This window comes from Harpia harpyja, chromosome 13 (genome assembly GCF_026419915.1).
Source record: "Harpia harpyja isolate bHarHar1 chromosome 13, bHarHar1 primary haplotype, whole genome shotgun sequence".
Classification (NCBI taxonomy): Eukaryota; Metazoa; Chordata; class Aves; order Accipitriformes; family Accipitridae; genus Harpia; species Harpia harpyja.
Window position 1 is genome coordinate 18,481,949 of NC_068952.1, and position 11,263 is coordinate 18,493,211.

General features: G+C 45.1%; 2 protein-coding genes across 6 annotated transcripts in view; one reads left to right on the forward strand and one right to left on the reverse strand.

The window, feature by feature from the left end:
- Positions 1-4,252, forward strand: part of RBKS (ribokinase) — a 71,762-nt gene extending 67,510 nt beyond the window's left edge. For all 4 annotated transcript variants that reach the window (XM_052806384.1, XM_052806385.1, XM_052806388.1 and 1 more), the window contains one exon: positions 3,015-4,252. In XM_052806384.1, the coding sequence (XP_052662344.1) occupies positions 3,015-3,188 (174 nt within the window). In that variant the 3' untranslated portion in view covers positions 3,189-4,252. The remainder of the gene's footprint in view (positions 1-3,014) is intronic.
- MRPL33 (mitochondrial ribosomal protein L33) lies at positions 4,177-11,035 on the reverse strand. Of its 2 annotated transcripts, XM_052806390.1 has the most exons (5): positions 10,854-11,035; positions 9,477-9,495; positions 8,334-8,543; positions 6,702-6,808; positions 4,177-4,491 (listed from the first exon to the last, which is right to left on the reverse strand). In XM_052806390.1, the coding sequence occupies exons 3-5, from the start codon at positions 8,351-8,353 to the stop codon at positions 4,442-4,444; spliced, it is 177 nt and encodes a 58-aa protein (XP_052662350.1). In that variant the 5' UTR covers positions 8,354-8,543; positions 9,477-9,495; positions 10,854-11,035; the 3' UTR covers positions 4,177-4,441. The 2 variants fall into 2 exon arrangements, with proteins under 2 accessions (XP_052662350.1, XP_052662349.1); XM_052806389.1 differs by lacking the exon at positions 8,334-8,543.
- Between the last annotated feature and the right edge of the window lie 228 nt (positions 11,036-11,263).

Consider the following 11,263-nt stretch of genomic DNA (forward strand, 5'->3'; position numbering starts at 1 on the left):
AAAAAGTAGGTTGTTTGGTTTTTTTTCTTATAGCAGGTTTTGAAACAGCTAAATGTAAAGCTAGTATTTGCTAATCCAGAGTTTGGATAATCATGATTTTACTCTGAGCCTGTTCCTTCTGCTCTGTGCTGACCTTTTCTGAATCTACCAAACCCAATGTACCTTAATCCACAATACCAAAGAGGGAAGGTCTGTTCCTGTAGGCTGAAAATAGTTCTTATTGCAGCTAACTTTGCAGCTGAATCAGTTCTGCTATTGCTCTTTAAGTCATGTTTGACCAGTCGTGTCTGCACAGACCAGAAGCAAGGTTGAACAGGGTTATCTACGTAATCATTCTAATGATACATGCCACTGTTTTCAGTGTAGTAGCTCCTATATTGAAAACACCCCTACACGAAACGTTTACTTACCAACAGCTGAATTTATGATACCCTTGGGGTCTGTAGTAGCTGAGCTTTAGAGATGCTGACTGCTTCAGTCTATGTATGGGAGGTAAGGATTTCAGCAAACGTTTACTGGTATCAAATCCTTCTGTATATTCTCCAATCATCCCATAATCTTTTCTCTTGGAAAAAGATACTAGGGGGCCTTTTTCCATTCTGCATGGAAGTCTGCTGTTCACCCCCTTTTCCACCTTTGTAGTCATTTAACGTAGTTCAGCCTTGCCAAAAGGGAGATCTACAGCCATCTCAAAACCTCCGAGCATCACCCACAAGTGGAGAGGCACAGTAATGTGGCAGGGAGAACTTATGTTCATCTTGCCGCCATCCAAACTAAGACCTGGGTGATGTGCCATTAGTCTTTTTTTGCTCCAATAGCAAACAGTGCAGCAATTCTTTGGGGCAGTAGTTAGTTACCTCCATCAAAAAAAAATGATTAAAAAGACAGTATTCCGCTCCACGTTGCTGCCAGGTAATAGTTTATGCTGTTTGACACCAGATATTCTGAGTATTCCTCATTAAAATAATATTTGGCCACTTCCATTACCCAGTGATCACTGTATGAGAAATATTTGATGTAAAAATGACAAGTTCTTCCTGCTACAGCATAACATCTGCTTGCTGAAATTCTGTCTGTAACAGCAGCACCAAAATAGCTTTAATAATTAATCATGCACTGATTAGATTATAAACTCTGAGATGGGCTCGAGATTTTTGTATTATGCATCAGACAAAAGACACTGGCAATGCTTAACTAGCAGTCACCTGCTCCTGCTCCACCTACCATTGTGGGAGCACTCTGGAAACCAGAAGAGAGGCAAAGGCCCAACAGAAATTGATAAAAACCTTCACCTGCCCCTCCTATGTTCAGGAATACAGAACTGTTGAAACAGGTGTTGCTGCACACTGGGTAAGACTTTGCTTATTAACTTGTAATTTGCCAGGCAACACTCTCCATTATACCCCGCTGTGAAGGTGATGGAAGACAGCATCCAAGCTTCAGGTGAAGCAAGAGTTAAGTAGGAAGTTTCCTGACTGGGAACACCAATGCAAACAGCTGCTGTGGAAAGGCTGGGCGGGGAGAGACAAGGCATGGCGTGGGCGCCTGTATCCTGTGCTCACCCCCTTTAGGGTTCCCTTGCAATTGCCACGCTGCTCTGCCCTGTCGTCTGCTTGTAATGTTACAAACTGATCTCTGTGGAAGTGGTATTTTTTGCCAGAATGATATTATTTATATGCAGCTGATTTTAGGGTAAGTAGGAGTGTAACACTGAGAACCACTAGAACTCAAAATTGGAAATTAATTCCTAGTCTTAACTTCCAGTTAGAAACTTTGCTCAGCTATCTTAACTAACTTTTTCCAGGCCCTTTGCTCTTGTCCCATGACTCTTGGGGCCTATTTATTGCAACTACAGAGGCAAAACCCCTCAGGGGAGATAGTCCATATGCTGGTTCTTGAATTAAATGAAGATATTACCAGTGTGTCCAGTGTAACTCTTTTAGTGGTATAAAAGTATGATTAAAAAAAGGGGATGTTAGAATCACTTTTACGGTACTAACAAGAATTGCTGTCAGTTTGGCCTTAGAAATCAAGCCAGTTTTAGAGGAGGAGGGGGAAGAGACACTGTGGAATGAAATGAGCAAATCAAGTTAAAAATGATTAATTTTCCCAGTTGTTGGGGACACTACAGAGCACTGAACATCGCAAAACAAGAGTTATTGTTAAAAAGCATTCAGGAGGCAAACAACTGTCATTCCCTGCTGATCAGAGCAGAACTAGTGGCATCTGGGCTAGAGGGTCAGAGCAAGCCGGGGCACAAGGCGAAGGCTTACTCCCTGTTCACAGAGGGCTGGCACAGGGCCGGGAGAGCATCGGGCAGCTCTTGTGGGAGACAGGGCCTGGGGACAGCTAGCTCAGGAGGGCCACAGTTGCCAGAGCTCCAGGTGAATGTCGCTGTCCTCCATCCCCATGGTCAGACTCAGCTCAAGTGGCAAAGCTTACCCCAGGAATACGAGTGGTTTACGTGATAGACACAGCATAGACCTTCATTAGTGGAACTCTTTTAAAGAATAACAGCTCAGTTCTGGAGACACCAAAATGTATCGTTCTGCAACTAGGAATTTACAGACACCACAGGCCGCATGGCTTATTTTTTCCCCTTTTCTCTGTCCCTTCCACTACTGCCCTTTATGAAAAACAGAAGTTAAATGAGAGAAAAATAGCTTTAATGAAACATTCAGGTTGAGAAATCAAAATCAGACACTCCAGCAGGAAGTTTCAAAAACAGTGTTTATAACAGCACATTGCTGAACTGTAGCACACTAGCTTTTCTTTTTCTTGAAGTTTTAAGCCATATTATAGCTTGTACCTTGATTCAACAGCTGGGCAGCAAGATAGTATGGTGGCGTTAGTTTAACACGGCAGAATTTTCTAGGCATAGAAAAGTGAATTGAACTCAACTCCTGAACAACTTCCTGACTCCTGCAATCAGTGCTGCAACTTTTGTCTTTCCAATAAACGCATCTGAATTGTTTCCCTGTGCGAGTATGCTTGAACTTGTTATTTTATTCTAGGGAGCTGGAGACAGTTTTGTGGGAGCACTGGCCTTCTACCTGGCTTGCTATCCCAAGTTACCCATGGAGGAAATGATCAGGAAGTCTAACTGCATTGCATCAGTGAGCGTCCAGGCATCAGGGACACAATCTTCATATCCTTACCGGAAGGACTTGCCTCAGGACCTTTTCTAATTGACATTGTCTAGCTCAACGTACTGATTTTATCTTACCCCAGACACCATTTTTCTCCTGACTGCACAAAGGTTCTCCTCTGCTGACTGGAAAGACCAGAGAAGTCTCTTTGCTTCTTATTTGAGGAATCCTCTTAGTTCCTGTTCTACAATGATAAGATGGGGTGGGGGTGGTGGGTCTTCCAAACAGCACAGCAGGTCTCTCTGGCCCCCCACACAACCATTGGGCTTGTGGCCATCCCACACAACACACTATACTGAACTACATGAAGTTTACAGCAAAACCTCTGGAGGGTATTGGTCTCCTGGTAGTATTTTTTTATCAGAACTTCTGATGTGCAACGCCAGCACATGAAGCGGAGTGTTAGCTTTGAGATTGCAACTTCAGTCCTCAGCTGCAAACACCAAGGCCAGTGTTTGGCTCATAGAAAAGCACCATACATCGAGCCCTGGCCCATCTATTCCTGCATGCTGCAGCACTGTGCTCTGTGGAAGGTCCCTCGAACTGGAAAAAGGACAAGAGTGCTACTGAGGTAGACTTTGAAAAGTGTTTCTAGCCATACTGCTCTAAACCTAGATGAGCTAATTAAAGATGAAAAACTTCCAAAACCATCAGAGAACTACTTTGACTATCTACTTTCTCCATGCTTGACAAAAATCCATGAGTGAAAAATCCATCCTACTTACCTGACTGAAAATAATACAGCCCTTTTAGCCATGGTCATAGCTTATCCAAAAGCTCATCTTATTTCACTAGGTTCCCCTTGCTTCTTCCTTTCCTGGGAAGGAGCTGGTACAACACTACCCCTCCAAGGAATGACACCAATTCATGGTCACTACTGTTGAATCTGTGGCTGGTAGGTTAGAAAAACTTGCAATCCTGCCATTGAATTCCTGCTGTGGAAAATGTTAATTTTTATTGCCTTATAAAACAATAGTTCCTTTGAAGATTACAGCCTCTTTCACAATGGAAAACATAGACAATGGGATTTGCTATTTAATATTTTTTAATTGAGTACTGTAAAAATAACTCAAAAGATAAATAAATGTTACTGTGATGATCTATGTCCAGACATTAAGAATTTTCTCTCTCTACATTGTTTTATTCACAATGGCCTTCAAATCACAGGAGACGGTGATCCCAGTTCATTTCCTCTCTTTTCGGCCCATGTTGCTTGATTTCTGAATCAGCGTTCACCCCATCCTCCCCCCAAACCATCCTCTCCTCATGCATAAATCACGTCCAGTCATTGTTCAGAGAGAGCAGATTTTTCTCTTCTCCGTGAAGAGGACACGTTGTTTTGCTATAGGAAAAAAAAGGATCTGTTAAGAAGCCCAAAGTGTTAAGATGCAATTCAAGGAGCCTACATCCCTTCTCCTGGCTGCCTTCGCTGCTTAAATGAGTGTGGAGCAACTGACTGGCACAGCGCTGCTGTTAATCTACTCTTGAAGGAGTTTAGTAGTGCTTTCACTTTACCATACGTAAGTTTTAGTTCCTAAGAGGTCCGTTTTACCTCTGTGAAAGTAAGTATCAGGATTTGAGCAGCTGAAAACATTCAACAGCTGCTCTGTGTGACTGTTCTGAGTCACAGCTGCTCAATGTAGGGACAAAAATAGGTTCTTACTGCTTTCTACTACTCTTCAAATTCAGAGCCCAAACAACTACAGATCATGAACTGAATATACTTGGTCTCACAGACTGACTGAAAAAGTTAACTAAGTCTCCTGCAGATCTCTCAATGAGACACAAATTAACCCTGCATCCAATGCCTGATGCAGATGCTAGCAAAGTCAGTTCAGCTATAGGTTAAGCATAGCCAATGCATTACTGAAAAAAAAAAAACCAAAAATCAAAGCTTTACAATGCCCTTTGAAAAGCACCATTGTTCCAATTGAACTTCACTATATGAATTCCTTGGAAAGCTACGCAAGAGCAATCCACACACTTAACAAAATCTCTTCTTCCACATAAAAGTTTCGCTTTAAGAAATACTGCAACTTCGTAACACATTCTGTTGCTGCAGTTAGGAGGTAGTGAAACTTGGGCACTACTGCCACTACTTCACTAAAAAGCTTCATTCTGTGGAGGTCCCAGGTTTTTGAGAAGTACAAAACATAAGGTGAAAATGCATGCCAAGTGAAAATGCTTCCTAACATATTCCTGATGTGAGTTGGTATCTAGACTCAAATTTACTTCCCTTCACACATGCAGCACTTTCTCACATCAATTTCTCACTTGTGTTCTACTACAGGCTACAAAGATCAGAGTTTTTTTCTTAATTACTTCCAATTTTGTACTTCAACAACCTACTACATGTTCTGCAACAGAAGCGCTACTTAGACTGAGCTCTCCACTCTCTTCACATTTCCTACAAGTTGTGAAGCTTCTGGGGGATCACTTTGCACAATGGTTCGATGCAGTAATTTAAACCTTTCTTATTCAAGAAAATAATCCCAGTGATCTCCAATTCTTCTGTATGGAATTCAGAAGGTGAGACACAACCTCTGTCAGCATGAGTGCTTTGATGAGAGCACACCGCTTCTCTGGTGGTTTCTCTCACCTGCCATAAAGCTCCTGGACTGTTAGATCTGAGTATGAAAAGGTTAGTCATCTAACAAGAACATAAAATTATAAGAAAAAATAAGCTTAAACCACATAACTACTGGCCATGCATTATGTTATCTACTTAGAGCTGCTTAATACATGTCTTTATTCTATAGATTTAAATAAGCCTTTTTTGCACTAACTCTGCCATGCTATTTCTAGCATGGTCTCATTTAAATGGTCTCATTTAATTTCTAAGTTTCCCCAAATTAAGCTTTTTAACGTTAAATTAAGCTTTTTAATGTTAACTACAGACTGGTTCCTCCCCCAGAAACCTGAGCTCCTAGTCACCGTTCAAAAAGCTTGGTAAGCAAAAGGCAGCTTGGCAAGTGCTATAACCCCCCAACATATCAGATTCTTAAACTGAGAAAATCTGCAAGGACCAGAGGAACATAAAAGAACCCACAAACTGTCATCTGGAGAGCAGTATCATTTGTGGGAGAAGAACAACTTGGTTTTATTTCTTTAAAAGAAAAAGTCCATTTTGTAAGTGATGGTTAAAATTTATTGTCTAGAGCACCCATGGCAGCTTAACAGAACATTTCTATTGATGCATTCTTCGTGGCTGCTTGTTGGAGGTAGCGCAGTCTAGCAAACCACACAAAGAAACAGAATGAAAGAACTCCTGTGTCACTTTGCTTTGCCACTGACATGTGGCATGGCTGTCATCAAAGTCTCTGATATGTCAGGCAAGTCATTACTTTGTTTCACTGCCACAATCTGTAAAATGAGGGTAACGTTTACTTCCCACTGGAATGTCATGAAGAACAGCAACTGTACAGTCATCTGAGTATGAAACGTGTTATGACATATTCTGCTTAGATGGGAAAAATCCTGTTATATTCAAATCTTTTGCCCCACACAGAGAAGCTTATACAAAGCAGGCTGATTTCTTCCCCAAGCTCTTACCGATGGGATCGTATCTCAGCAGGACCAGTTTTTCTTGCAGTCGGAGTCTCCTGATGTTGAAACAGTAGCCTGTCTCAGCTGCACTTTTCATCCTCACCAGAATGTATCTAAAGTCACAAGGAATGTCTCTGTATCAGTGCACAGGCACACAGCAATGGCCCACCACAGGTCTGCCGGGGCATGGTCAAACGGACAAGCTTTTAGCATGAGCAATTTGGCACAATCACGTAAGATACTTCATTCAACTTTATGGATATTCTGGATGGGAGCATCAACACTATGTGCTAAACTTATAACACAGACAAGGAGCCCACTATAAACCATAAGCTCCAGCATCAAGTTTAAGTAAATAACTCCTGAACAGAATACAAGCCCAGAGGAAAAGAAACAGGAAAGAAAGAAAGGGGAGGGGGGGGTGTTAAAAAAAAAAAACAAAAAAAACCAGCATACACTTGAGTCACTATTTAAAAGATAATGGCAAGAGAGGAAGGATGATAGTACTTAAAGATGTTCAGGCTGTAGATAACAATGTATTGCAGACTATCACTTCCACACGCAGAGAGGAACTCAAGCAGATAGGATGGAACAAGAGGCATGCAAAAGGAGAAGCAGGGCCCCTTGGCACCATCCATCTCACTAGAGATACAGGACTTGACATTAATACCCAGCCATGGGAACCCCCTTCCCCACTGGAAGGCTCTCGGTTTGTGGAGTGGACTGGCTGCGGTAGCTGTGGTATCCCTGGGAGCAAGGAAAGCCAGGAGACTGAGAAAGCCACCACCACACCCCCCGCCCCCCAGAAGTACGCCGAGATCTGCGCAACCTCCCAGACACAGGGCATCTTCTCAAGTGTCAAAAGAAAGGTCAAACCCTTTAACCAGTCTGTTAAATTATGTCCTTCTCTTCCATTGCAATAAAGAGATGGATACATCTCTGCACATGGGCATTCAATTCATTTTCCTGGATTTTCCTGCTTCTAATAGCAAGTGGTCTGTCAAAATTAACCTTGAAGAGATGTCCATTCTTCCTCACTTGTGCAGCTCTGACCAGTGTACTTCCTTGAGCTCTCCCTTTTCAGCTTTGCAATTAAATTTACTTTTCTGAGTTCAAAATAAACAGAAAAACACTAGATTCCTGCAGACCAACTGACCAAGCATAGTCTAGGGATTACCCTCAGTTACTGTCCTCTCCTGTACATGACTGCAGGTGTGATGTGCATCACCAGTAACCACACAGACTCCTTCCCCTATACCTCACCCACTTCCTCAAATCCTCTGTGTAGTTTCCTCCTTCTGGGGGAATCAGTGGTATCCGTATGACCAGGCCTTGAAATTCTTGTGCACCACATATTTGAGGCCAAGCCCTTTCTGAACAACACACCTTGTTCAAAAAAATTGCTGCCCAATGAAGAAAAGTAACTAGGAGCAGAGGCAGAAAACAACAGTGGAAAGCTATCGGGACACAGGGAGAAAATCCAAGGGGAACGCAGAAGGATAAATAATACAAGGAGATAACATATTCCTGAAGTATACATGGGACCATAAAAAGAACAGAGAAAGGAACATCGGGGGGGAAAAAAAAAAATCACTACATTAACATTAGTAACACCATTTTTAAAAGCTACTTTTGCACCTCACGGAAACATCCTGCATTGCTGTGTTTGTTTCTGCTAACAGGTAACAGTAGAACACTGAGATGTCAACCTGCTCTCTTCCCTGTCAGGTACATATTTGGGAAGCACTTTCTTAATTTCAAACTCTGACAATTATGCAGAAATCCTGTAACAGAAGAATCTTTTCAAACCCAGAAAGTGGTTGCTACTGGCTCTGTTGGGGGCTGATTCTTAAAAAAAAAAAAAAAAAAAAAATCAGAAAATGTACCAAAGGCCATAGTTTCCGAGCTTGTACAGTACCAAATGTAATACACTTGCACAGAATGCGATTTCTGAGAATCAGAAGACAGGAATGTATTCACATAAATGTATCAGTTTAGCCCCTTGGATTTGTCTAGCTGATTTTCTTACAAATAGCATTTTGGATGCAAGTCATTCTCTCCCCATGATCTTGTCTCCTTGCATCCACACTGTAAGACTCCTGGTGTGCTGAAAGTATATATTCCTTCCTTTCCAACCGTTAAAACACATCAGCTGTCTTTACAGGTCAAAGGACTGGGACTAATTTTCTTCCAGAGCCCACTAACATCTCTGCTGAGCTGGACTACAGAGCAAATCAAGAAGCCCGGAGCACTGACTGTGCCCCATCCACTCCTCATGTATAAACATATGAACATGCTAAAACTGGGAAGCGTTCTGCACCCTGCCCATGAGAAACGTTCACAGCACCTGCCCAAAGCCCAACCCACAAACAACAAAGACCCACGCTGTACCTCAGCTTGCCCTCCTCAGCTAAAAAAGTATGAAAGGTAAACAAGAGGAAGATTATGTGGGTAATTTATAGCCTCTCTTTAATCATAAAGCACAGAGGTGTGCTTCCCCCGTGCAGGGCGCTTTGGATATTACAGCTCAGCTCAACATGACAGCCCATAGGACAACACCTGCGCTGCAATTTTAGAACCGAGGGGATTTTTCACACCATTCTGTACTTACCTGTGAAAAGACACACATGCAGAAGGACAGAAAGGACACAGCTAGACTCAAGGACTGCAGTTCTCTCAGGTATATTAAAAAATTCTAGAGAAGCCTAGTATTTTGTACAGTCACTTGAAGATACAGAGTGGTAGCAGAAATTAAAAACTGGTGAGGAAAACATCACTTACTTAGATTTGCTCTTGGCCACTGTTTTTTTGCAGCACGAAGAAGAGAAAAAAAGAAGAAACAGTTATCATTTTAACTTGTTTCCTTTATATGCAACATATAAAGATTAAGAGTTTTCCACTGCCTGCCTTTGCGATAGCCCCAGATAGACTGTGCAAAGAGATTTACTGTCACAAAAGAAACGTCCTTCCATCTACGTGCTCCCAGTTGCCTGCTTTTTTCCACCATACAACCTTTATAAGTGTCTGTGCAAAAGCAGCACCCAGCGCAACAGACTGCACTTGTTGCAGCCTCCAGATGTTTCTAATATAAAGCTTCAAAGCTTAATCTGAGTTCACTAGACAAATACGCAGTTAAGGCAGGTATGAACTAAGACTGCTGGTGAAAACCGCAGTCCCACTCTCCCTGGCTTGCTTATGCCCACCCCTGCTCTGGTTCCTGCCGAAGTGCCAACCCAAAGGTTTGCATGGCTGTACAGTGAACCAGACCAGAGAGCTCTTCTCAGATGAGACTAACCTTCTCACAAGGCCGGTTTCAGGTCCCCTGATCTAACCCACCACATAGCATGAAACGGGCAGAATTATTTTTTTCTGTCAGCTCAGTGGATTTAAAGTAATCATAAAACTACAGCACAAATGCAAAAAAAAACCCCCACCAACATGTAAAAAATTGCTTATCTATATTCTGTCTGTGCAATTCTTGTTTAGGCCATCGTGAGCTTCTGGCCAACCTCCTCTTGCACCTTTCCTTCACCACACCCCAAGCTTATCCAGATACCGCAAAGGACACACTTCTCACCGCACACTCTCCCCGCCACCACCCCGCTCCCTCTCGCAACTTCCCCTTTTTCCACTCAAGAGCTGAAGCTTCTTAACCTCACTGGGGAGGGCTTGCAAGTTCCACTTCCCTTGAGCTTCCCTCCCTGGTCCCTGCCGCAGGGGCCTAGCACTCTCCCACCGGCCCTTCTCTTCGTCACCCCCACAGAAGCCACCCTCCCCGGACGACAGCCCCAGCCCTGCCCGGGGGAGGAAGGAAGCCGCTGGCTCCATCTCCTCAGGGGAATCAGGAAGGCGGCTGACGGGCTGACCCAAGGGCCGGGAACCGGCCACTACCCGCCCTGGCCTCGCGCCCTCCAACGGCTGCCTCACCCCCCCCCCCGCCCCGCCCCGGCACGAGGCGGCGCGGGGCACGGCGGGAGGTGTAGTTGCGGCGCGGCGCCGCTGCCTGCTGGGAGGCGCAGGCCCCGCGGCAAAAGGAGGCGAAGGGCAGGGCAGGTCGCGCCGCCACCGCCTGGGCCCGGGCCCCCGCCCACCTCCAAGGCCACCCCCGCGCCTTCCACCGCCCCCCCGCCCAACCCCGCTCCTCTCTGCGCCACTCACAAGCCGCCGCCGTTAGAAACATAACGCCGGTGTCCCCCTGAGCCGCCCCGGCGAGCCCCCCCGCCACCACTTCCGGGCCGCCAGGCAGAAGCGCTTCCGGGACGCGGGGGAGGAGTTGGGGCGGGGCCGCGGCGGTTGCCTTCCCGCCTGGCGAGGCGCGCTCCGGCTCCGACCCCGGCCCCGCCCCCTGGCGCCGAGGCGGGGCTAGTGTGGGGGCGGGGTTAATGTGGGGGCGGGGTTAGCGTGGGGGCCGGGTTAGTGTGTGGGCGGGGCGCGGCGGCAGTTGCCGGCTGCCGGGGGCGGAGGGCAGGTGGCGGGTCGGGGCTGGCGGCTCGGGCCGGCCGAGAGGGAGAGCTGCCTCGGGTCGTTCGAGTGTCAGCGAGCCGGGTCTATGAAAGCCGGGGCCCGAT

Coding starts and splice junctions, on each gene's coding strand:
- MRPL33 (XM_052806389.1), bottom strand. CDS start 10,875: ATGTTTCTAACGGCGGCGGCTT. Junction 4,492..6,701: donor GCTGAGATACGATCCCATCG/GTAAGAGCTTGG, acceptor TTTTTCCTATAG/CAAAACAACGTGTCCTCTTC.